The 27,106-nt window shown below is 34.0% G+C and overlaps 1 protein-coding gene across 7 annotated transcripts in view; it reads left to right on the top strand.

Moving 5' to 3' along the window:
- Positions 1 to 26,865, top strand: part of NAA16 (N-alpha-acetyltransferase 16, NatA auxiliary subunit) — a 77,089-nt gene extending 50,224 nt beyond the window's left edge. For 3 of the 7 annotated variants that reach the window (XM_057494404.1, XM_036932398.2, XM_036932396.2), the window contains 11 exons: positions 7,733 to 7,805; positions 9,980 to 10,149; positions 10,464 to 10,616; positions 14,108 to 14,236; positions 19,505 to 19,718; positions 20,580 to 20,773; positions 21,924 to 22,032; positions 22,460 to 22,558; positions 22,889 to 23,032; positions 24,839 to 24,936; positions 25,498 to 26,865. In XM_057494404.1, coding sequence (XP_057350387.1) covers positions 7,733 to 7,805; positions 9,980 to 10,149; positions 10,464 to 10,616; positions 14,108 to 14,236; positions 19,505 to 19,718; positions 20,580 to 20,773; positions 21,924 to 22,032; positions 22,460 to 22,558; positions 22,889 to 23,032; positions 24,839 to 24,936; positions 25,498 to 25,695 — 1,581 coding nt within the window. In that variant the 3' untranslated portion in view covers positions 25,696 to 26,865. Of the gene's footprint in view, positions 1 to 7,732; positions 7,806 to 9,979; positions 10,150 to 10,463; positions 10,617 to 14,107; positions 14,237 to 14,604; positions 14,700 to 14,808; positions 14,952 to 19,504; positions 19,719 to 20,579; positions 20,774 to 21,923; positions 22,033 to 22,459; positions 22,559 to 22,888; positions 23,033 to 24,838; positions 24,937 to 25,497 lie in introns of those variants that run through there. The other 4 variants (XM_036932397.2, XM_036932400.2, XM_036932401.2 and 1 more) reach the window with 4 other exon arrangements.
- The last annotated feature ends 241 nt before the right edge of the window (positions 26,866 to 27,106 follow it).

The raw sequence follows: 27,106 nt of genomic DNA, 5'->3' as shown, positions 1-27,106 counted from the left end.
CACCAACTAGTTGCCAGTAGCTTCTTCCCCCCAGTACAAAACTGTCGTTAGCAGCTTTATTGAGGTGTAATCCACACACCATAAAATTTACATTTGAAATATATAATTCAGGACTTTTAATATATTCTGAATTTTGCAACCATCATCACAGTGTAATTATAGAAAATTTTCATCACCCCAAAAAGAAACCCCAGCCACCATAGCATTAGGCAACCACTGGTTTACTTTGTGTCTGTGGATTTTCCTGTTCTAGGCATTTCATACAAATGGAACTTAGAATATGTTGCTTTTTTTCCTCTAGCTTCTTTTACTTAGCATAATATTTTCATCCATGTGGTAGCAAAAATGACTAATTCATTCCCTTTTATGTCCAAATACTATCCCATTGTATGTTACTTTATCACATTTTACCTATCAGTTAATGCATATTGGGTTGTTTCTATCTCTTGGTTATTATGAATAATGCTGCTCCTGTCAACCTTTGTTTGTATGTATGCTTTCATTTCTTCTGGATTCATATACCCAGGAGTGGAATTGCTAGATCAAATGGTAACTTTGTCTTGAAACTTTAAAAAAACTGCCAGACTGTTTGCTAGAGTGCCTCCACCATTTTACGTTCCCTCCAGCAATGTATGAACATTCCAGTTTCTGCATACCCTCACCAACAATCCACGTGTTATTATTTGATACTTGATTGTAACTGTCCTAGTGGATGTGAGGTGCTATGTCCTTGCGGTTTTGGTGTGCATTTTCCCTGATGACAGATGATACTGAGCATCTTTTCATGTCCTTCTTGGCCATTTGTAAATCATCATTGGAGAAATGTCCATTCAGACTCCTAACCCAGTTTTTATTTTATTGAGTTGTGAAAATTCTTTGTATATTCTAGGTACTAGTCCTTTATTAGGTACATGATTTGAAAATACTTTCTACCATGCTGTGGGATGTCTTTTCACTTTCTTGAAAGTGTCCTTTGCACAAAAGTTTTCGTTTTGTTGAAGTCCCATTTATCTCTTTTTCCCTTTATTTGCTTATGCTTTTGTGTTGTATTTGAGAAATGATTTCCAAATCCAAGGTCATGAATATTTACACAAATTTACTTCTAAGAGCTTTATACTTTGCCTTACATTGAGGTCTTTGATCCATTTTGAGTTCATTTTTGTATATGGTGTAAGATAGGAGACCAACTTCATTCTTTGCATGTGACTATCAAGTTTCCCCAGCACTGTATATTGAAGAGACTGCTCTTTACTGAAAGCCTTGTTAAAAATAAATAGACTGTAAATGTGAAGATTCATTTTTGAACATTCAGTTCTGTTCCACTGATCTGCATGTCTGTCCTTATGCTAGTACTACATTGTCTTGATTACTATAACTTGGGGATACATTTTAAAATTAGAAAGTGTGAATCTTCCTGGTTTGTTCTTTTTCAAGATACTTTTGGCCATTCAGGATTCTGTTTATTTCCATTTTATTTTTAGTATCAGCTTTTCAATTTTTACAAGAAGCCAGCTGGAATTTTATAGGGATTGCATTGATTCTGTTAATCAGTTTGGGAAATAATCACATCTTAATATTAAGTCTTTCCAAAGAACATTGGATGTCTTTCCATTTATTTAGACCTTTAATTGCTTTCAACAATATAGTTTCCAGTATACAAATCTTGTACACATCTTTTGTTCGATTTATTCCTAAATATTTTATTCTTTTTTATGTTATACTAAATGGAATTGTTTTCTTAATTTCATTTTCAGATTGTTCATTGCTAGTATGTGAAATATTTGTATATTGATCTTGTATTCTGTGGCCTTGCTAAACTTTTTGAGTTGTTATAGTTGGTGTAATGGACTTGTTGGGATTTCCTTGTGTAAGATTATGTCATCTGAAAATAGAAATTTTTGTTGCTTTCTTTCCATTTTGTGTCTTTTTATTTCATTTTCTTAACTAATTGCCCTGGTTAGAACCTCCAGTAGTGTTGAGTAGAAGTGATGAGAGTGGACATCTTTTATCTTGTTCCTGATCTTAGGGGGGAAAGGTCTTTCTCCATTAACTATTACACTTACTGTACCTTTTACAATGTTGAGGAAATTCCCTTCTGTTCCTGGTTTGTTGAGCATTTTATTGTGAAAATGTGTTAGATTTTGTCAAATGCTTTTTCTCTGTCTGTTGAAATGATCATGTGGTTTTTGTTTTTTAATCTGTTGGTATAATAATACATTGGTTTTCATGGGTTAAACCAACCTTGTATTACTGGAATAAAACCCACTTAGTCATGATGTACAATTATTTTTACATATTAATGGGTTCAGTTTGCTTGTATTTTATTGAGGATTTTGCATCTCTATTCCTAAGAGGTGCTGGTTCTTTTCTTGTGATGTCTTTGTCTGTTTTTGGTGTTAGGGTAATAATGGCCTTATAATGGCTTAGGAAGTGTTCCCTCCTCTTTTTTTTTTTTGCTGGTCTGTTTTTGCTTGTTCTTTGAAGTATATAAAGAATTAGTATTGGTATTAAATATTTGGTAGTATTTACCAATGAAGCCATCTGGGCCTGGATTTTCTTTTGTGGGTAGTTTTTGATTACTTATGCAGACGCCTTACTTGTTACTATTTATGTGTATATATAAAGTGTTTATTCATATTTTCTGTTTCTTGATTTGGTTTCTGAAATTCATCTGTTTCTAGAAATTTGTCTATTTCATCTAAGCTATCCCAACGATGGCATATAATTGTTCACCATATTCCTTTGTGATCTCTTTGTGATTTCTGTAAAGTCAATAGTAACAATGCCTCTTTCATTTTAAATTTTAATTTGAGTCTTTTTCTTCCCTTGATCAATCTAGCTTAAGGTTTGCTGGTTTTGTTGATCTTTTCAGAAAACCAAGTTTTTGACTTGTTTTTTTTCCACTTTTTTCTTTTTTCATAAATTTCCACTCTAATCTTTACTGTGTCCTTACATCTGCTTGTTTTAGGTTTAATTGCTTTTCTTTTCCATTGTCCTTTTTCTAACATGTTCTTAGTGTTGTATACTTTTGTGTTTCAGTTTTCTGATTTAGTAATGAGAAAAAATAGCTTTCTATAAAATAAAGATCTGTATTTGTAAAGAAGGATAATTAAAAGTTTTTATTTCATTTTATTTCAACTGTCAAGGTTATAGTCTGTTCTTTAGTGTCATAAAAGAAGTCAAAATGACTAATAGGAGGTGCAAATTAATTTTGGACTTCCATTTTCACCTATAATGGAAAGTATTTTCTAGTTTTGTTCTGTAGCCAATTCACTGTGTCAGACTTTTGGGTGAAGATAATGAATCATGGTTAAGGTTAAAACCCACAAAGATAGTTTGAAGGCTTTTATGTTGCAGTAACATTTTAAATTGATTTGTATCTATGTTGTGAAAAACTGTGTGTTAGATACGGTGCCGTAATAAAACTTTGTCTTTAAGAGTGTTTTTTTAACTCATACATAGGAAAATATGGTCAAGGGCAATCATAGTTGAGGTAATTATCTGTAGCAGTCACAACACTGGCTCAGATTAGATTTTGTTAGCAAAAATAAATCTTCTTCAATCCTGATCAAATACAACTATTGTAAGGAAATATTTAAATCAGGAGGAGGTGGTTGAACTTGGAAATTTTTTCATACATAAAAAAGTTTGGCTGTATATTTTAAGCTGTCCATTTTGATGGCTTGAAATTTTTAATGTGATTGGTTTTCTTGATTTTAAATGAAAGTGGCAAGATATTATTTCAAGAAGAATAGCCATTACATACTGTGTTTTGCTAGAAAGGGGTTAAATGTATTTTATAATTGAGATATAAATGGTAAATAAACTTGAAGTACATCCTTACACCTGAGTAAAACTCATGCTTTCGTAGACAAATTTGGAAAATAGTTGTTCACTTAATTACTGAGATAGTGACTATAACATAAATTTTTAGATTTAAGAAATATGCCTAATGAACCAGGATTGCTGGTGTTTTCTACAACTATTTTACTTACGAGAGTTTGTGTGAACTTTGCATTATCTTGACTATTTCCCTATGTCAAATCTTGTTTTGAAGTTGGAAATATATTCAGTAGTTTTTAATACTCCTTTATGAAGAATTACATGTAAATTCAGTATATCTTTTGTGCTTTTTTTATTAAAGCTGATTTTAAGAATATGGTTCACCCTAGAGATGGCAAAGGTGTGCACCTGTGTTTAAAGCTGGCTCGAGCTGCAGTTTTTGAGCTGCCAGTAGGTGGTATTGTAAGTTCCTGAAAAAATACTTGCATCCATAAATTGAACAAGTTGAGTAATGAATTTCTAAACCTGGAAAGTGTTTACAGTTACAGATATTCTAAGAGAAATTGATGAGGTGGTATTGGTCATGATGGTTTAAAAATGTCTATTCCCTTTAATTTTGCTTTGTAAGAATAGTCTTTTTGCAACATTTTAATCAATTCTTCAGCTGTAGTGTGTATCAGCATTAACTAGAGGGCTAGCTAAAAACAGATAGCGAGGTATAGATTTTCTGATTCTGTAAGTCTGGGGTTTGGTCCCAAAATTTGCATCTCTAACATGACTAGGTGGTGCTAATGCTAAGATTAATAACTTTAATGGTTGAGGCTCACACTTTAAGAATGGGGGATTTTTGTTGGTTTTTTATTATGGTAAAATCCACAACATAAAATCTACCATCTTAGCCATTTTTAAATGTACAGTTCAGAGTTACTAAATATATTCACATTGTTGTGTAGCCATCAACACTATCCATCTCCATAACTCTTTATCTGAAGGACTGAAACTTTATACCCTTTAAACAAGTGTGGCAACCACTGTGGTACTTTCTGTCTGTCTCTGATTTTGACTCATATAAGTGGAATCATACAGTATTTGCCTTTTTTATGACTAGCTTATTTCACGTAGCATGATGTCCTCAAAGTTCATCCATGTTGTAGCATATTGCAGAATTTCTTCCTTTTTAAGGCTGAATATTATTCCATTATATGTATATTACCATATTTTGCTTATCCATTTATCTGTCAGTGGACACTTGATTGCTTTCATGTTTTGACTATTGTGAATAATGCTGCTATGAACATGGGTGTACAAATGTCTTTTCAGGACCCTGCTTTTTAATTCTTTTGGGTATCTATCTGGAAGTAGAGTTGCTGGGTTATTTGGTAATTCTATTTTTAATGTTTTGAGTAATGAACCACGTTCTTTTCCACAGAAGCTATACCATTTTATGTTCCCACCAATAGTATACAATGGTTCTGATTTCTCCACATCCTTGTCAACAATTTTTGTTTTGTTTTTTAATAAGTGCTGATGTGCATCTTTTCATGTGCCCATAGGTTATTCATACATCTTTTTTTTTTATTTAAGTACTTTGCTCATTTCTGAATTAGGTTTTTTGTTTTTGAGTTTCAGAAGTTCTCTATATATGCTGGATATTAATCTCTTATCAGATACATGATTTGCAGATATTTTCTCCCATTCTGTGAGTTTTCTTTTTACTCTGTGGATGATATCTTCTGATGCACAAAATTGTAAAATTTTTCATGAAGTCCAGTTTTTTTATTTTTAATCTTGGTTACCTGAGCCTTTTCTGTGCCTTCTCTAAGAAATCATTGTTAAGTCCAATGCCATGAAGCTTTTATCCTATGTTTTCTTCTAAGAGTTTTATTGTTTTAGGTCTTAACATTAGGTCCTTGATCCATTTTGATGTACTTTTTGTATATGGTATTAGGTAAGGGTCCAGTTTCATTCATTTGTGCGTGGATACCCTGTTTTTCCAGTACCATTTGTTGAAAAGACTGTCCTTTCCCCTTTGAATGGTCTTGGCACACTGTCAAGTCTTTTCACTATATGTGCAAGGATTTATTTCTGGGCTCTCTATTCTATTCCATTAGTCTCTGTCTTTGTGCTAGTACCACACTGTTTTGATTATAGTCAGTTCGCTTTGTAATAAGTTTTGAAATCTGAAGTGTGAGTCCTCTGGTTTTTTTCTTTTCCAAGATCATTTAGGCTATTTGGGGGTCCCTTGAAATTCCATGTGAATTTTAGAATGGGCTTTTCTATTTCTTCAAAAAAAAAGGACTGAATTTTGATGAGTATTGCATTGAATCAGTGTATCTCTTTGGGTAGTATTGCCATTTAAATGATATTAAATATTTCAATCCATGATGAACATGGGATGTGTTTCCATTTATTTATGTCTTCCTTTCCAGTTTGGATGACTTTCTTCTCTTCTCTTCTCTTCTCTTCTCTTCTCTTCTCTTCTCTTCTCTTCTCTTCTCTTCTCTTCTCTTCTCTTCTCTTCTCTTCTCGTCTCGTCTCGTCTCGTCTCGTCTCGTCTCTCCTCTCTTCTCTCTTCTCTCTTCTCTCCTCTTCTCTTCTCTTCTCTTTTTTGTCTAATTGCTCTGGGTAGAACTTTTAGTACTGTGTTGAGTAGAAGTGATGAGAGCAGGCATCCTTGCCTTATTCTTGATCTTAGTGGAAATGCTTTTAGTATTCCACCATCGAATATGGTGTTCACTGTGGGTTTTTCATATATGGCATTCACTTTATTGAGGTAGTTTTCTTGTATTCCTAGTTTGGTTAGTGATGTTGGAGCATCTTTCATGTGCCTCTTGGCCATCTGTTTATCTTCTTTGGAAAAATATTCAGGTCCTCTGCCCATTTTTTAATTGGGTTACTTGTTTTTTTGGTGTTGAGTTATATGAGTTGTTTACATATGTTGGATGTTAGCCCCTTACTGGATATGTCATTTGTGAATATATTCTTCCTTTGCTGTAGAGAAGCTTTTTAGTTTGATGTAGTACTACTTGTTTATTTTTGCGTATTTCCCTTGACCAGGGAGACACATTCAGAAAAAAATTAATCATGCTTATGTTCAAGAGATTTTTGCCTATTTTCTTCTGAGAGTTTTATGGTTTCGTTGTTACATTCTTTCACTTTTAGCCTTTGTTTTTGATGTTCACAAATAAGAGAGTTATATTTTCAAACTCATTCTGAACAGTTAACATTAATACATTTAAAACCAACTGTACATATAAGCTTTTTTCTTGTGCCATTTCTAATTCATGTCACTTTTTGTTTGATACTTTAAGAGCGTCACACATTTATAGTATATTTTATATTTCATAGTTATGTTTTATGTATTTTGTATAATTTATTTGTCATTTATGTAGTTTATTATGTATTTCAGTAAAGCACTGAAATGCAAATCTCTATCAAACTGATGGCTAAGAACAAAGTGTGTTTTAAACATCTATTTAGGAGTTTACTTAACCTCTTTCTCCATCAGCTCATTGTATAATTTGTATCATTTCACTTGACTGTTTTGTAGTGAATGATATTTTAGGAAATCTGAATATATCGTGGCTTACACCTTCACAGTGTAACAGTGGAAGACAGAAGGCAAATAATAATAAATTATATGTGTGTGTTTATTGGCAAAAAAAAGGCTTTGTAGTAATTTGTGATAATTTGTCTTTCAAAACCTCAAACCACTCATTGAGAGGAGAAATTACTGAAATTATGTTTTACTGTTAATAAAGACAGCAGTACATTTTCTGTTTTTTTTTTTTTTTCTTACTTACCCCACACAGGGACAGGAAAAAGCAGACACTCTAGTATTTTATTTACAGTTCTGAAGTAAGCTGTATATTATTTTCAAATCTAATTTAGTCCACAATAAATATATATACCTTGAATAAAATATTTTTAAATTATGTTTCTTTAACAGATTTCTATAATCCAGGAGCTTGTTACTAATTATGAAGCCTCTCTTAAAACGTGTGACTTTTTTAGCCCTTATGGTAAGTTTAAATTAGATTGAATTGGAATTTGATTGCTCATTTCAGTCCATTTTTAATCACTCACAGTAAAGCTATCTTATGTTTATTATGTACATGCTACATGATAGCTATTTAATAAATAGTGAATGAAATGAGAAGAGCACTTTCAATCTTATTTAATTTAAATTTTCCATAATCTTGCAAAATGGGAGTTAACTTTATTTTAATATGAGGAAAGAGACTTGAGAGGGTAAGTGGATTGCTTAAGATCAGGGCAGTTTATATTGAAACTTGTTCCTCCTGAATCCCTACTTACCTGCTCTTTCTACTCTTTTTATTACTTAAATCTTATATGATTTAAGTAATAAATCATGTAAGTACCATTGTTTCCCTTCTAGGGGAATATGTAAATCAAGGCAACTTAATTTAGAAAACACTTTAGAATGCTTTCAGTCGTGCAAATGGTGGTCTTAATCTGGGTTCTTTGTGTGTCTTCTACATGTCATTGCCCTTATGTTTCATTAGTTTGAAACGAATTTCCGAATAAAATAACAGATACAGAAGTAAGTAGAGTAATGAACCCTTGTGTCCTCATCACCCACCTTCTGTTATCAACATTTGCTAGTCTTAATTTGAAGTATCTTCTGTCTCCTTTTTTTTTCTGGAGTATTTTTAAAGCAGACACACTGTTTTGTTTCACCTATCTATATCTTAGTATGCATTTTTAACAGTTCAAGACACTTATATAGAAGATGTGACTGACCCACAGTGCTATCTCACCCAAAGTTATCATCTCATATCATAATATCTGACTCCCAGTCCACATGCAAATTTCCCCAGTTATCTCAGAAATGTCTTTGTATACATGGTTTAGTTGAATGGAGAACCAAGATCCACCACTGACATTTGATAGGTCTTTGTCATTCTTTTAATCTTGAGCAGTAACCTCCCCTCCCTTAAAAAAAAATGCTATTAGTTAAAAGGTTATTTGTCCTATAGAATGTTCCATATTCTGGATTTGATTGGCTCTCTCATGGTATCATTCAGTGTATTTTGTTATCCGTTTCTTTTAACTGATAGTTAAGAGTTATAGACTTGATTAGATTCGGTTCCATGTGAATACTTCATAGGTGACACTGTATACTTATGTTGTATCACATCTGGAGGCTGAAGTCATTCTGGTTGTCTCTCTGTGATTTAAGACTGATCAGGGTTAAGACATTGTCAGCCTGATGTGCCTGTTAAAAGTTCCTTAGGCCTCTCACCTAATGACTTAGCAGCCACTAAGGATCGTTGCCTCAGTTCCTTCATTCTAATCTTCTTTTTTGCATTTATAAGCTGGAATTCTCTTTATAAAGAAGTTTTGCTCATCAAATATTTGCTTACCCTGATACATAGTTTATATAAAAAGAGCAAGGTAAATGCTTGGCTCTTTGCCTTTATTATTTGTGTCTTAGGCTAATTTGTATGTTTGCATTGTTGTCATTTCATTTGGTCAGCTAGTTTAAGAGACCTGTTTTTTCCTCAAGTGTGTGTATATTTGCCTATCTACTCGATATCCTTTTATACCTGTATGAATCCACCTTCTCTTCTGAATTCCATTCTGAGAGGTTGTATTTCTTCATCTATTCTTGTATAGCTTGAGGGTTACAGGGTAGGGAACAGGATAGAGTTCCACTGATTGTATGTGACTGCTTTAGTCACATAGTAGGGTTAATTCCACCTTGTCAGGAATTTATTCTTTCCATATCCTTCAACTTTGGGTTTCTCCTTTTTAGTATCAAGGCCTAGGAAATGCTAAGCTCAGTTCTGGCAGTTCTTGACTTTGTAGAAGTCTTGCAGTGGTAGTTAAGGACATCTCTTCTCTGAGCTGTTTTCCTTTACTTCTGAGCCTGCTATCTTATGTTCTCAGCCTGAGAATCCATGAGTTAGATTGATTTACCTATTTTACCCAGCGCTACTTCTTTGCAGGGAGGCAAGTGTTAGAAGCCTTAGCATCTTGTTTCTCTGCTTGTCTGCTACTTTTTAAATGTTACTGCATGAAGTCATTCCTCTATCTGTTCAAATTGGTCATTTTTCCTGGGTTTTAATGTTTATTTTTGGAATAATTATTAATTTTGCTGTGTATTGGTGGAAAGTATGTGTCTTGCTTTACTTTGATGTCTTACCTGTAACTTATATTTGTTTGATTGTAGAAAATGGGGAGAAGGAACCCCCAACGACACTACTCTGGGTTCAGTATTTCCTGGCACAGCACTTTGATAAACTTGGACAATATTCTTTGGCTTTGGATTATATCAATGCTGCGATTGCTAGTACTCCAACTCTGATAGAATTATTCTATATGAAAGCAAAAATTTACAAGGTAAAATCTTAGTCATATTTTTTGAATAGTCAAAGAATTCGGCCTCTTTAAGAACCATAGAGTTCCTTCTATGTAGAAATAACTTCTAGAGTGGCCTGATAATCTATTTCTAATACTCTGATAGCCCTATGGAGTTTTATGTTGCATAATTGTGTAATCAGTGCTAATCATGTGTAGTTTATCCGAAGATTTCTAGATAAATTTGACAGAAACATTACCAAATTTCTAATTTATTTTTATAAACTTTGATTATATTGCACCCATATTCTCTTAATCATAAACTGTGATTTCTTCAATACTTTTACCTCTTAAAGCATATAGGTAATCTCAAAGAAGCTGCAAAGTGGATGGATGAAGCACAGTCTTTGGATACAGCTGATAGATTCGTCAATTCCAAATGTGCAAAATATATGCTTCGAGCAAATATGATAAAAGAAGCAGAGGAAATGTGCTCCAAATTCACAAGGGTAGGATATATCAGACATGAGCATGTAATTATCTCAGTAAAATTAAACAAGTGTGTGATGATTTCTGAAGTTTGCCTCTGAAGTTCATAAGAATTCATTTTTGTTATTTTTTAATCCATTTAGCTCATGTCCTCAGTATAGTTTCTTACTACAGTTGAGCGTGTGTGTTGTGCATGGACACATGCACAGGTGCTTCTGGTGGGGGATGGTTTAAACAGTATTAGGAGCAAAATACTTCTCTACAAAAATCAGCCATCTGCCATACTTCAGTGCTGGTGTGTAATGTTTGGTTTACCATTCTTTTGTCTCATTAGTGTTCTGTCTCTAGCATTTTCTTCAGAAGTGCTCATTGAGTTCCTGGTCTCTTTGATGAGAATTAAATTTGTTACACTAAACATCTGTTCTTTTCTTTTCCCTCCTTCATCATCCCTTCATATCCTTTTCCACATATATTTTCCTGTTATATTATAAAAGAAACACATTTGTGATTAAAAAATGTGGGTAGACGAATGGAACAGAATAGCTAGCTTGGAAAGAGTCACACATACTTGGAAACTTAGTATTGGCTAGAGGTGCTTTCAAAATCAGAGATGAAAAGATATTGCTGGAACAATGTGTTTTTTGTGTTGAAAAAAATGATATCCTTATGCCACCCACAAATCAATTTTAGGTGGATTAAAGATCTAAGTACAGAAAACAAACCTTCCAAACTTTTAGCATAAGAAACACGGAACTTTATCTTCAGCGCTTGAGGTAGGAAGCATTTTCTTAAGGCGCCAAACACCTAAAATACAAGAGTAAAATTGATAAACTAGACTATGTTAAAATAAAAATTTATATGTAACAAAAATAACCGTAAGCAAAATGTGAAGCTAAACCAAAGAATTGGAGAAGATATTTCCAACCCATATGGCAAAAAAAGGATTTATAAAGAGCTCTAAAAAGTTCAGTGAAATAGTTCCATAGTACATGTTGAATGTAACACTGAGGCATACTGAGGAAACCATGTTTGCAAGTTTGATTTCAAAGTCTAATTAAAATACTTTGGAATAAGTAAGTTATACCTACAAGTGTATGCTACATACAGAGTTGAGGGCTTTAATGCTACTGTTTCTAAGTTATTTAGGATGAAAGTAGGTTACCATATGCCCTGTGGTGCTAATGTGTCATTAATACAGCACCAGTGTACCACTTTCCTTAAATGTTAACTATGTTCCAATCGTTCATGGAAACTTCTTACAATTTAGCAGTTACAGAATAGCTTAAACTTTCATTGTGAAAAATGTAACTACCAGTAAGAATGATGTCTTAAAACATAAATGTACACACAACTCAATAAGAAAAAGACAAAACAATATAAATATGGTCAAAGGTTGTGAATAGTTGTTAGTACATGGAAGTGGATAATAAAAAGGCCAAGAAAAAAAATGCCCTCACTAGTAATAAGGGAAACAATAAGATATCACTTTATACCATCAAATTGGCAGAAATTCAAGTCTAACATTGCTAGGTATTTGTCAAATGGTGTGTCATATATAACATATATACATATGTATGGTATAATCATATGTCATATATGAAACGTCATATATATTTATGATGAGAAAGAAACAACAAATGGTCTTAGTGGTCTCATATTTATGAGAATATACTCATAAACAACTTATCTAATAATGGGTTAACATCTAAAATATATAAAGAGCTCACACGCTCAAATAACCCAATTTAAAAAATGGGTGGAGGATCTGAACAAACACTTCTCTAAAGAAGAAATTCAGGTGGCCAACAGGCACAGGAAAAGATGCTCCACATCACTAATTATCAGGAAAATGCAAATTAAAATCACAATGAGATATCATCTCATACCAGTGAGGATGGCCAACATCCAAAAGACAAGGAATAACAAATGCTGGCAAGGATGTGGAGAAAGGGGAGCCATCCCACACTGTTGGTGGGAATGTAAATTAAGTTCAACCATTGTGGAAAGCAGTAAGGAGGTTCCTCAATAAAAATAGAAATACCATTTGACCCAGGAATTCCACTCTTAGGAATTTCCCCGAAGAAAACAGGATCCCTGGTTCAAAAGACACGTGTCCCTATGTTTATCGCAGCAGTATTTACAATAGCCAAGATATGGAAGCAACCTAAGTGTCCATCAGTAGATGAATGGACAAAGATGTGGTACATATACACAATGGAATATTATTCAGCCATATGAAGAAAACAAATCCTACCATTTGCAAGAAACGGATGGAGCTAGGAGGTATTATGCTCAGTGAAATAAGCCAGGCAGAGAAAGATAAGTACCAAATGATTCTACTTATTTGTAGACCATAACAAAGCAAAACTGAAGGAACAAAACAGCAGCAGACTCACAGACTCCAAGAAGAGACTAGTGGTTACCAAAGGGAAGTGGTTGGGGAGGGAGGGAGAAGTGGATTGAGGGGCATTATGATAAGCACAATATAGGTAGGTCTTGGGGAAGGCAGTATGGCACGGAGAAGACGTAATGACTCTAGCATCTTACTATGCTGATGGACAGTGACTGCAAGGGGGTCGGGGAGAACTTGATAATATGGGTGAATGTTGAAACCGTAATGTTGCTCATCTGAAACCTTAAGATTGTATATCAATGATACCTTAATTTTAAAAATTGGTCATCAAAAAAGGGAGAATACATGCAATCATAAAAAAGAAATAGAATGTACCCCTAATTCCATTTACCCATATAACCAGGTTTTACACTTTAAATGAAAATTGAAGTGATAACACAAAATGGGTGTGAAAAAAACTAAGACTGAAATTATTTGTGGAAAGGTACCTCTGCCCTCTTTTCTGGGGTCACATAAAATGTATTTGAAATAGTTCTTCTGAACTGTGGCAAAGCTCCAGTGCCCCTGCACTGAAACTAGGTACTTTGTCTTACACTCTTTTCAGAATTCTCAGTAAGTCTGAATTAACAAATTCTGTGGATTTTGTCAGCCCACTGCAAAGAAGAGTTAATACGAAACAGTAAACGCTGTCAGAAGCAGACCATGGGCACAAAGGAAGTGACAACTGGTGACCTAACATGGAGTGGGGAGACTGGGAAACTGAAAAGTGGGCCTGGAACTGTTACTCATAGATTGGGCAGTAATGGGTGTGCATCCTAGTGGCTGACCCAGCAAGGAAAGGTTCAGTAGCTTTTTGCTTAAAAGGCAGAAGTTAGGCAGTGCTTCTAGGATTACTGTCTTAGCTTAAATAAAAGCTTTGGTGTATAAAAACTTAGCTCTGTTAATCTGGAGTCTTTTCTATGTCAAGTGTTGAATACCTAACAGAACTGAAAAAATAGGCCATGTAATTTTAAAAGGGTAGGAACCTTTTGGAAACACATTGATATATTTGTTAATTGCTATTTATTGTCACAGTAAACTTGTAGCCATCGTTGTAAAAGAGAAAAAGATTTTTAGGATTTTGTTTGCTTTCTGTATTTATTAATGCTTCCATTTCAGGAAGGAGTATCTGCCATGGAAAATCTAAATGAAATGCAGTGCATGTGGTTTCAAACAGAATGCATTTTAGCTTATCAGCGTCTGGGGAGATACGGGGATGCCTTGAAAAAATGCCATGAAGTAGAAAGGGTAAGTTGATAGAATCTTGACTATTCTCCTCTGAGGTGATAAAAAAAAAAACGTAGATTTCTGCACAGGATCATCTTCTAACTATTTTGGAACCACACTGAAGAAAAAAGTTGATATTTAGCCTTTCAACCATTCAGAAGTTGTGAATAAGTGATTTATTTATTTGATTTCTCAAATGGTTATAATTTTGACATGTTTACATATGTTTGTGTGAAGGAAGAAGGAAAAGATTAAGTTAGTAAGCCATTATTATTACTGCTATTATTAACCTATATTCAAAATTTCTGTTATTGGGCCATTATTTGATTTTCATCACTAGTCTAGAAGGATGCACAAGCTGATGGCCACCTCTTTCCCCTTTACATCAGGATCTGCTCTGTAGTCAGCCTCTCTCCAGTTTGTCTTCCCAGGATACTTTTCTCACATTGAGTACTTAGTACAGCACTCAGTCGCTGGTCTGCAGGTTAGTTTATTACTTGCTTTTAGGATATGTGTGTGATGTGCCTTAGTGAGGGGACTTTTCTTTTCCTTTGTGTGAATTTTTGTTTTCCTGTTCTTTGTCATCTCTGAAGCACTCTCCTTCCAAATGGACAACAGGAGGAAAAGAGCCACAAATGCACCCCTGGGGCAGTCCTCAGCAGCCCTCAGGTGTGGGGTCAATCGGCACCACTGTTCCCATGCTGACGCAGTAGAAAGCCACAGGCATCGTAGTCAGGTGAGCCTGATGTCTGTGCCACGCAGTCACTGTGGCCTTTTCCCATGTGAAGATTACCCAAAAGAAAGGCTAAATCTTAGGGGGTGGCTTTTGACGGGAACTGGAACTAGGATTGTATCTGAACCCTTACAGAAATAACCTAGTTTTTGCTTTGTTTGGGTTTTTTTCCTTTTTAAGCCTGGGCTTGATGGCTGTATCTCTGGGGAAAATCCTCCTCCTCTTCTTGAAAAATACAATGCCCTTGGATATCGTTGCTTGTTGAAGTGAAATAATTAATGCAATATCTAGTTTAAATCAGGCATTCTGATTTAAACCAGGCTCTTCTGTGATAAAACCGAAGATCTCTAGCTTGTTTCGACACTCCTAGATGAACATCACTTTAAAAGCATTCTGCTCGCCATGGAGGGCAGACACATTTTTTATTAAACAGGACATTCTCAGTGAACGAAGATGCTGCTAGGCACTTACGTATCAGTAATTCCAGCAAGACCATAACTAGAAATACATCAGATTTTCTGAGAAAGTGAAATTTGAGCATCCTTAGGATCATTGTAATCTCCAGCTTCAGTTCTGTTTCTCCTAACATTAATAAACATGACTGGATTCCTTTTAATGTTTTTTGAGGATTGTTAGATTACGATTAATAGCTAGTCCATTACTGAATTTCATTTAGATTATGCCTTCCCTTAAATTCTTAGAGATCTTGACTGAGTAACATGAAATAATATTTTTTATTGTTAGATAAACTACTCCCAGTTCAAGAAATATGATTTGACTGGTAGGAAGCATTTTAGGGGGAAAAATTTTAGGAAATCATGGGTTTTCAGACCAAAACTTGACAGAAATTGTCACTCTCAGGTCATATTACCTAACTGTTATTGCTAGAAACTTTACTGTCTTTAGGATTTGCCATTGCTACTTAAGAATAGGAAGAAGTAGACATAGATAAACAAGAAAAGAGCATATTCTTAATGTCATTTATAAGCCAGTCTTCTTATAGTGAATAATTCATACAATAAGTAAACAAAACTTAAAACTAAATTAGTGCTTAAAGGTAGAAATGTGAGTGCTTAGTACAAATGAGATTAAATACTTGCTGAATAATGCCTCGAGAATTAATTTCTAAGAAAATTTATGTAATCTTAAAGAAATTCTTAATTGCAAAGATTTAGGAGTAATTACAGAATTCAAAGATTTATTATAATAGTTATTGGCATGGGTTACTTTTATGTCTGGGTTTTAAATATTTCAGTAAAGAAATGAGCCCCTTTCAAAAATAAAAATTTTGCAGCTCACCTTTTAAATATAGAGATACAAGTTCACACAGGGTTAAGTACTTTTTTGCCTTCAGGAATTCATTTAAGAATTTAATCAAAGGCAGTTTTAGCGAGGACCCATACTGCTGTGAGCTCCTAGTAATTGGATTTGAAATGTTAGAATTCTAGAATGGTCCAGCATAGTACTTCTTCTGCCTTCATCGTGCCCCCTTCTCAGATTTTAGGATTATATGTAAACGTTATGTAGTCCAGCCCACTCTGATGTTTAGAACTTTGAGTTTTATTAAAAACCAGACAACTGTCTCCAAAATATTGATTTTAAACTTATATTCAAAAAACATACTAAACTATTTTATCTTTCAAGAACTAGTTTTCCTTTTCTTCAGGTGATTGGTTTCATATTATTTTAGTGTGCTGATTTATATCTGAAATGGCAACAGTACATATTTTCTAAATCCTTTTGTTAAGATTTAGGATTCCTGGTAGATCAAAAACCACAGAAAGCTTATAACTGTTTTCTAGTGTTTATTAAATTGACATATGCTTTATAATGACAACTTTTCTATAAAGGAAATAGAGTTGCTTGTTATCCTTGTTGATCTCGTTATTATTTTTTAAGTCCAGGTTTTTGTTGTCTTTCTATATATGAGCTCTTAGTCCCCACCAGTAACTGAGAAATAAGGATGGGAGAATTTGGGTCAGAAGAGAGGCCATAATAGGGAATTCCTAAAGAAAGCCTGCACACCTAAGCTGTGAATACCATTTCTTAATTCTTTGCCAACATGTCTCACTTTGTTTGATTCAAGCCTAATTTTGACAGTTTAAGCAGTTCCTGCCAGCATCACCTCCTGACCTCCCCACCCCCCAAAAAAGGGAGCTAGTAGTTTATGATGAGGGGAGAACTAAGGGCATGAGATGTAATACTAATATTTGGGTAACTAGTTTCTGCAGTGAGCTGACAGGTCCCTTATCATGTTCATGTTTGGCTAAAGTGCCAGGAAACTAACTTTACCTGTGTTATCTAGTAAATTTTTGTGTTTTATAAATCTTTGAAGATTAAAAAATCACCCTAAGGTATCACAAGGGAGATCTTTATGGTAACAGTAATGGAGTAGTTCTGTGTCTTCATTGTGAGATTACATGAATGTACATGTGATAAAATCACATGAAATACACACATGTTGTACCAAGGTCAGTGTTTGGTTGTGATCTTCTGCTATAGTAAAGTAAGTGGGTGTGACCTTTTGGGTAACTGAAGGAAGAGTGTAATAAGACATCTCTACTACCTTTGGAATTCCTCTGCATCCATAATTATTCTAGTAAAAAAAGTAAAACAAAAAGAAAGTCAACCTTAGACTTACTTGTTTTTCAAGTAGGATTCTGCAATACAGCATTTCTTCTAAAAGCAAAATTATTTTGTAGTATCCTGCTTTTTCTAATTTAATCTAGCCCTGTCCTGCCTACCAAAATTAGCTTATTATAGAGTGATCAACATCCAGGTTTGCCTGGAGCTGAGTAGGTTCCTCAGACACTGGGCTTTCAAAGGAAAAACTGAGAAAGCCTCAGGCAAACTGGGATAAGTTGGTTGCTCTATTAGGGAAGACATTAACTGGAGAGAGGCAGCCTGTGGGCTGTCACTGATGAAGAGGAGGCCTAAGTGTTCGTGGGTCCATAGGCTCCCTCTGAGACTTGACGTAAAATCTGTCCATTGATGCTGCTAGCACTCTCTCTTGAAGCTTGTGTCTGCCTTTTTATACATAAAAAAATGTTTCTCACTTTGAAAAGTCCTGTGATCTCTTAGATGTTCATCTCATGTATTCCGTGATTTGGGGCACTGCCATTTTTGTTCAGTTGTATTGCATCTTAAGATGTTATGGTGCTAGACAACTTGGATTACTTTAACCATGAACAACTTTATGAAATCTGTAATCCTTTGGTTAAAAAGAAATTTGTTATTTATGACATGATTTGTCTTACTGATGGGAGGAATGCAATTTTCAAATATAACATCATTAAAGCATGATTTTTAGAGTCATAAACTGCTGCGAAATGTTCATTTTTTCTCCTTCCCTCCACTCTATGTACTTTTACTCTTTTTATCTTAGGATTTTTCTCTTAAAGTCTCAGGTACTTAATGTAATTCTGTGTATAATGTATTTCTAATTACCAGAACAGCTGTAATCATATGGACATTTACTAATGTATCCTCTGCACAGTGAGTTACTAGGCCCTCAGGACAGAGGGAAGATGAAATAGTATTTGTGTATCGAATCATTCATTTTTCTATATATTTTTGGAGAAGCTAAAGTGGGGAAAAGAAAGAAGACAGAGGTATAGATGTATGTAAGGAAGAAAATAAAAGTATAAATTGTTTTGTAGGGGGTAGTAATGGTCTTCTCCCCATGTATGGGATTATTTCCTAAATTTTTGGGGGGCATGGACCCTTTGAGGACTGGATGAAAAGCCTCAAGCCTCTCTCCTTAGGAAAATGTTACTATGCTTGTTTATACATAGACTCCAGATAAAGAATTTTGCTAAACTGGAATGTAGGTAGATGAATGGGAGTTCACTGAGTGAGAGAAAACCACAGTGCTCTGCATTTGAATAGCAGTTTGCTGTTTAGAATGAATTTTAAAATATGTTCTTATTGACCCCTTAACACCCATATGAAGTTGGCTGTACAGACACCATTATCCTAATTTAGATTAAATAATTGAGATTCTAGGAAATTAAGAGGTCACATGCTTGATAAGCAGTGCTTACCTCTTGAGTTGGCAAATACTGTGCTTACTGGACTATCTGCTGTGTTAGGCCCTGGGCCACCTGTGGGATAGAGATGACCAAAGAGCTCATAGTTGAGTACAACAGCCTGATTTGTAAATATTTAGTGTGAACCTATATATATATATATATATATAGTCTTTATTGAGAGCTTTGTTTAACTATGCCATGTTGATTTGGGGGGAATACTGAGGAGAAATATTTCATTAACATATCAGTATGTACTAATTTCAAGGTTTAAAAAATAACCTTACTACAGAGAAATTTAGTACCATCACAAAATTTATAGGGAATGGGCGTGGATGTATTAAGAGAAACTTTAAGTTGAATGCAAAGAACAGCTTGATGTCCTTTATAGAATTTAAGTGCTGGAGAGGGCAACGAGGTGAAATTGTGATGGTTTAAATTGGTTTTTGGGCTTTTCATTATTTTCATTTCAAAAGTAGACATTATTGGCATAAATGTAAGGGGTAACTTTTTGGTTTTGTTTTGAAGCATTTTTTTGAGATAACTGATGATCAATTTGACTTCCATACATACTGCTTGAGAAAGATGACCCTTCGTGCTTATGTTGACCTTTTGAGATTAGAAGATACACTCAGAAGACATGCCTTCTATTTCAAGGCTGCTAGATCAGCGATTGAAATATACTTGAAATTGTATGATAATCCCTTAACTAATGCAAGTGAACAACAAGAAATAAATTCAGGTAACTGAAAGAGAACTGACTTAAAAGCATTGAAAAGAACACAAATTTCAGAATGTCATTAACATAAAGAACACCTAGAAAAATATATTGTCAAGAGGATGTGAAGACAACGTTGGCTGACTGATAAACCAAAAAAAAAACCTGGCGGGGAGGAGGCTTAGGCAGAGCTGGCAGGGTGATGTGCTGTGACTGGTGTCTCCACAGTACCCCAGCAGAGTGACCTGCGATCATTCTAATTTTCTTTTCAGTAAGATCAGTTCAGAAAAACAAATATCTATGGGCTGGTTCTTTTTTTCTTAAATTGTAACTGAAAATGGCTTTGAGCCCCTTAGGGAAAAATACACATTCTTAAAACTTCTGGTACCTACTTGACTGAAGATAATAATGCCAATGAGAATAACTATACAGCTTTTTATTTAATGAAATGTTAATCCTAGAGTATTTGAGGAATAGTAGCTTGGAGGCAAATTTTCTGACCACATCACAAGTGTGTTTATATTTATTGTCTCACTTACCCTTGATCTATTACATATTCCAAGAGGAGAGTTGGTGTTAGTAGGCCTGCTCTATATTTCATGGAACTTGAGCCTGAGAGAGATGAGGTGGTTTGCTTAAAGTCATGTCTTTGTAGGAGGCATAGCTGGGCTGGAATTGGTTAATTGTAGGCCACACAGCATTTGGTGGTTGCCTCATGTGTGCCGGGTTTTGTGCTAGTCATGGAATACACTTTCTAAAAGCTTTATGTAGTTGCCTTCCCCCTCTCCCACCACTAAAAGCTATACTTAATAGTATGTATTTAAGAAGAACAGGAAGAAAATGAAAACATTGACTCAGAATTTTCATTCATTTGAATATTTACAGAAAACCTGTCAGCCAAAGAATTGAAGAAAATGCTTAGCAAGCAGAGAAGAGCTCAGAAAAAGGCTAAATTAGAAGAAGAGAGAAAACATGCAGAAAGGGAACGACAACAAAAAAACCAAAAGAAAAGAAGAGATGAAGAAGAGGAAGAAGCTAGTGGTCTCAAAGAAGAACTTATTCCTGAAAAATTAGAAAGGGTAAAACGAATTTACTATCTTTATTTGGTAAAATTTATTTGTTCTGTCCATAAGCATGATTGTTTAATCAGAAGCCATTGTAATATTTCAGGGTCATTATGATAGCCATCAATTATTTCTGAGTGATAATACACAAATTTTGACTAATGCAAATTACACATTAGTCATGGTAGGCAGAATAACGGCCCACCAAAGGTGTCCACATTCTAATCCCTAGAACCGTAGAACCGGTGAATATGTTACATTATGTGGCAAAGGGGGAATTAAGGTGGCTGATGGAATTTGAGGTTGTAAAATAGCTTGCCTTCAGACTGGGAGCTTAGTGTGAGTTATCCAGGTGAGCCCAGTGTAATCATAGAAAGCTTAAAAGTGGAGGAAGAAGGCTGAAGAGAGGAGGTGGGAGTGGTGTGAGGAGGACTCAGCCCTCTAGTCGCTGGTGTTGAAGAGGGAGGGAGCCACAGACCAGAGAAGGTGGGCAGCATTGAGGAGAGCTGCAAAGGCTCTGAGACATGTTCTCCCTCAGCATCTAGAAGGGAATGCAGCCCTTGTGAAACTTACATTGGACTTCTGACCTACAGAAGTGCAAGACAATTAATTTGTGTTCTTTTAAAATTTTTGGTAATTTGTTAGAGCAGCAATATGATTCTTTATTAAATGTGGAAGCATTTTGCATTTTATATGTTGCTAGATATGTTTTAGCTACAAATTGCTAGCGCTTCATCTCTGGGGTTTCTTCAGTGGTTATAGTTATTTAGGGACCAGATTTATAGAATATTTAGATTTCTGGTTTAGTCACTGTTAATCTGGTATCAGTATTTTAAATTTGTCATTGCTTTTTTTCAATTATATGATGCAATTATATTTGCCTCTGTACTTTAAATGTTTGTGGTATAAGGTGCTGTCAGTACTTGGTATAGCATCTCCTTAAGTCTATGGAAAAGAAAAACAATAGATCTATTTCCAGTTTGAAAACTGACTATTTACTTTGAACTTGTTTGTGGATGATAGTTTTAAAATGTTTTCTTACTTAGCCATACAAAGAGAACTGTCTAAATTACTTCAGATTTGTATTAATACAAAATTTGAGGGGAAATGTGATTTGTGTAGCTGTTTTTCAAATGTAATAATTTTACTTTCTGTTTCAAAATAGATAGAAAATCCATTAGAAGAAGCTATCAAGTTCCTTATACCTCTTAAGAACCTTGTTGCTGATAACATCGACACTCATCTATTAGCATTTGAAATATATTTTAGAAAAGGTAATAGTTTGAATTCAGCTTTTGATTTTTAATTATATTGGTGACCATATTGAGTGTAGTCTTTAGTAGTTAGGTCTGTTTTTGTTTTTTAGAGTTGCATTTCAAACCTCTACAAAAGCTCTTAATCCCTATTTCCCTTGCTACTGAAAACTTTACTGGGTAATAAATTATATTATTATCAAATCCATTTTAAAAGTAGTTTGAACAGCCATACAAATTGTTTACCTGAAGCAGCATTTCACAATTTTTCAAGCTTCTCTTTAGAAAATAAAAGTTGTCTTTGATAACCAAAGTCAGCTTTGATTTTTGCTTTTGAGTGTTATACGAAAGGTAATATTTTGTAAATGGATTTTAACTGTGGCTAAAATAAAATGAAGAAAATAACATACACAGATATTGATGTTGTTACTCTCTTTTTCTGACACAGGAAAGTTTCTGTTAATGCTGCAGTCTGTTAAACGAGCTTTTGCCATAAACAGTAATAACCCCTGGTTACATGAATGTTTAATTAAATTTTCTAAATCTGGTAAGTATAAAAAATGTAATATTTATGTAAAGCAAATAGGACAGTTCAACAGTCTTCCATCAAACTGGACTTTAACAATGTAAAGCAGTAAAAAAATACTGCTTTGGTATTATTAAATTCAGGTATGTCTGTAAGTTAAACATGCTGGGAAAACATGCTAGAATTAATGTATTCTTAAGCTAGGAAGTATTTCTATTACAAAGGATCAATAGTTTTAATATGTAAAAAATATCAAGCTTAATAATAAGTATAAATAAATGTATTTCAACTGATTTTGTTTCAAAGGAAGGACAAAATACTTTTTACATTCCAAATGTTTTGTTTTTATAGTGTCTAATCATAGTAATCTTCCAGACATTGTGAGCAAAGTTCTATCTCAAGAAATGCAGAAAATATTTGTCAACAAGGATTTAGAAAGTTTTAATGAGGATTTTCTCAAACATAATGCTGCGTCTCTTCAGCATCTACTGTCAGGTTGGTATTTAGCTTCCAGGGTTAAAATGTTTCTGCAGAAAAGTTAGAATGTGCTGAAAAATAAAAGTTTGGAAAGATATTCAACCTCACTAATTATCAAAGAAAAAGAGACAATACCATTTTTGATCTTTCAAATCAGGAGAGGTGTTTTATTTATTTATTTATTTATTTTTAAGGAAATTAAAGAATGGTACAGATGTGGTGAATAAGTACTCTTGTATTTTGCTGCTTCAAGTATAAATTGGCCCAGCCATCTAGGAAGGCAATCTGTGATTCTTATCAAGAACTTCTTACCTGTGTCTTTAGCTGTAGTCATACTTTTGGTAAATAATTTTAAAGAATTAATCCAAAGCCAAGAAAGAGCTTGAAGCACAAATATGTTAACTGAAATGCTGTAAGTGTGGGGAAAAGAATAGAAACAAATTAATGTATGTCCAATAAAGGGGAAACCGTAAGCAGTAGGTTTGTAGGATGGAATACCCAGTAGTCATAAAGTGATGTTCAGTCAAAAGATCTGTAATAACAGGGGCAAATACTTTCATAATATATATGTATGCAGAATTAGCATAACTATAATTTCAACTCCGTGCTACACATGGATAGACTGGAAAGAAGTGTGTACCAAGACTAATGGGTAGTGTTATGAGTGATTTATTTTTTCTTTGATTTTTATTACTTTATATGTCTTGTATTTTGAGGATTTACTTATAGGAAGCAAATCCTGCCTTGTTACAGAAAGGATTTGGCAGTTTATACAAATTCATAAGATGGCAAGACAGCATAAATGCAGACTGGACAAAAAGATTGTGGAAAAAAGAATTGACAAACTGAAGTACATATTATGATTAACTGTTCTCCTACTTTATATATTGAAATATTTTAACCTCAGCTTTCTGTGGTAAAGGAAAACTTCTTTGTTCTGATATCTATGGGAAAAAAGTTAATTCCTGTGGAAAATTATAACACTTGGTAGTAAGGGCAGATAGTTTTTCTTCAAGAACACAGAATAATGGAAGGAAAGATTTCTTTATTATAATAATGGGAAACACCTTTCCAAATATTATGGAATTCTAAGGAAAAGATAAGTTTCACCACATAAAAATAAAAGCACCATAAAGAAAATCAAAAGACTAATTGGAAAAAATATTCACAGATATGTAACTGATTTAAAGCTAATAAATTTAGAACTCTTACAAATTAACTGTAATATAAATGAATAAACAAGAGCTTGGTAGGAAAATGAGCATAGACTATGGATCAGTAATTTATAGGAGGAAAATAAACTTGAGTTTCATTTAAAGACAGCTTTAAGAGTTACTTAAATTTTTTATGACTATGCAAACATTTTCCTACTGTCCTTCATCACACTCCTCTATGACAACAATTTGTTCCTTTAGGGTGTCATCTTTTAAAAATAATTTTAGCTGAAATATTGATTGGTGCCACAGGGTAGTCCATATTTACATTTTGAGTGGCATCATTTCTGCATGGGGGGGGGTGTTTGCTACATCTGGTCTCCTTGTAAGTGTTTAACAACCATCTCTTTGTGATAGAAAAAGCCCTGATTTGTAGTGTTTTGCCATAATATAAATACTCAGGTTGTGGCCCCAGGCTGTCAGTGGGGTGTCACTGAATAATAGGGAATTAGGAAGAGATGTCACAGTTGGCCCCTGAGAGCTAGTGAGAGCCATCTTCAGCCCACTGCTGATAAACTACTTGGAACCATATTTTAAGTCACTGGTTAATGTAAATCAAATCAAATGTAAGGCATAGTTTACACATTCTGAAATGTGTTGGTGTTTTCAGGTGCTAAAATGATGTATTTTCTGGACAAGTCAAGGCAAGAGAAAGCCATCACTATTGCCACTAGACTGGATGAAACTATAAAAGATAAAAATGTAAAGGTAATTTTTTTCAGACTGTTTCCTGCAAGTTTGTGGATACGAGCAGTTTAACAAAATGTCTTTATAACATAATTCTTGAGTGGGCCCTCAGAATTATGCCTGGATTTGAATCTCAGCTCCAGCAGTTATGACCCATGTCACATTATGCAAGTTATTCCTTGGTATTTTCATCCTCATCTTATAAATGAGGAAGAGGAAACTATTGACCTCATAAAAGTTGGTGTGAGAGTTTACTGAAATAATTAATTAACTGTGAAGTCTTAATACCTGCCTGGCACATAGTAAGCACTCAGTAAAGGGACTGTTATTAGTAAAGACATTGTCATTTTGGTGATCACAGTTTCAGAGATGCACATTTTCAATTATTAGAATTTTACTGCTTTAAGGCTTTGCTGAACTGACTTTTTAAATGTTCTTTTTTGAGGTGATTACTTATTATACATGGCAAAAAGTTATTTTAGATTGAGGACTTGTCTGTTTTCTATTGCATCTTTTGAGTAAAGTGATTATTAACGTATCTTTTTTTTTTTAATGATACTTATTTTCCCTTTGCTTCAATAGACTTTAATAAAGGTTTCTGAGGCACTGCTTGATGGCAGCTTTGGGAACTGTAATTCCCAGTATGAAGAATACAGGATGGCCTGTCATAACCTGCTTCCTTTTACTTCTGCTTTCCTTCCTGGCGGGAATGAAGTCAACAGTCATACTATGGCACTAAACCATACAGCTAACTATAATGTCTTGGTCAGTGAAATATGAAATCCCATAGAAAGTTGATTCCTATAATACTGAAAGCTGAATTCAGATCAGGGTTTTTTGTTTTGTTTTGTTTTTGTGTGTGTGTGTGTGTATGAAATTAAATAATTGGATAGAATTTTAAAATGGAGTATTCTTAAGCTTATTTCATTCTTAATCTGTCTCTTCCAATTTACATAAACATCTGTTAAAATAACCTGTTTATACTTGTACAGTTTTTTTAAACTTTTGAATTATCAGCATTGTGATGGGTGCTGTCACTTCTATATCATAAATATGATAATTTCTTATTATGCTAAATTGTATACAGCCCCTCTGTATTTTCTTTAGATCCTGGCTTCAGGGTTTTGATCCCTTACTAGTTTATTTCTTCTATTGTTTGCTTTTTTAATTAAAACATGTCATTTTTAAAGTATTAACTATATTAAAAACAATACAGAATTCCTTTTGGCAGATATTGAGGTTTATTTTTAAATTTACTTCAGTTTGCCCTTTTTTCCCCATTAATTTTTTCACAAATTTCCATTTTTTAAAATATTCCTGAAAATGGTACTTTCTGTTGAATAAGGGTCCTCCAGTTTTATGTAGATGATTCAGAATGTGGGGATTGGTTTGCCTCTTAACCATGGAAATTCAATGGTAACTTTGTTGCCCATCTCTAGACCAGTCTTAAAGATCCATAGGCAAGAACTATGCTTTCTTGACTAAATTGCTTTGCATGTTTAATAATAGTTACGTCTGAGTAATTTGCTTCAAGGGGGCACGATAGGGCAGAACATAAATAAATCATAATGAAACGTTTTTGCTCTATAGCCATGCATTGACTATTAAATATGTTTTTAATTGGCAAATGAGAATTTAAACTATCATTTAGTATAACTATTAAGATATAGTATTGAGCAATATTTTTTGGGGGAGGGTAGCTTTGTTCTATCTTGTACAGAAAACAATGGAATCATTCAGTGTTTTTTTCTGAATTGTGTAAATATGTCTAATAATACTTCCCTTTAAGGCAAATATAAATACAAAAAAAGGGATATTTTATTTAGAGAATCTGTTATAATTAAAAGAGTTTTCCTTCACTCTAAGCTATTCATAATTAAGAGAAAAGAGCTCACTGTAAAATAACACCAGTGTATATGATGGTATAATAAATTATTTTGTACACAGTTACTTATTTGTGTTTGTTATTGCTTTACATTATCAAAATGATTTTTTAGAATATTTTTTGAGAGAGTAAAAATCATCTTATTTTTTCAATTTTATTTAAAAATATAGCCGTCTACCAGCATATCCTCTCGCTCCCTCTCCCCTCTCCCTCTCACCTTCTCACTCTCTCTCCCTCGCTCCCTCCGTCCTCCCCCTCCTGTGTCTGTCTAACCTGCAATGTCCAATTTAGCCTAGCGACATACAT

The sequence above is a fragment of the Manis pentadactyla genome, chromosome 17 (assembly GCF_030020395.1).
Source record: "Manis pentadactyla isolate mManPen7 chromosome 17, mManPen7.hap1, whole genome shotgun sequence".
Lineage (NCBI taxonomy): Eukaryota > Metazoa > Chordata > Mammalia > Pholidota > Manidae > Manis > Manis pentadactyla.
Note: the sequence above shows the minus strand (reverse complement) of the source record. Positions and strands in the feature narration are given on the sequence as shown.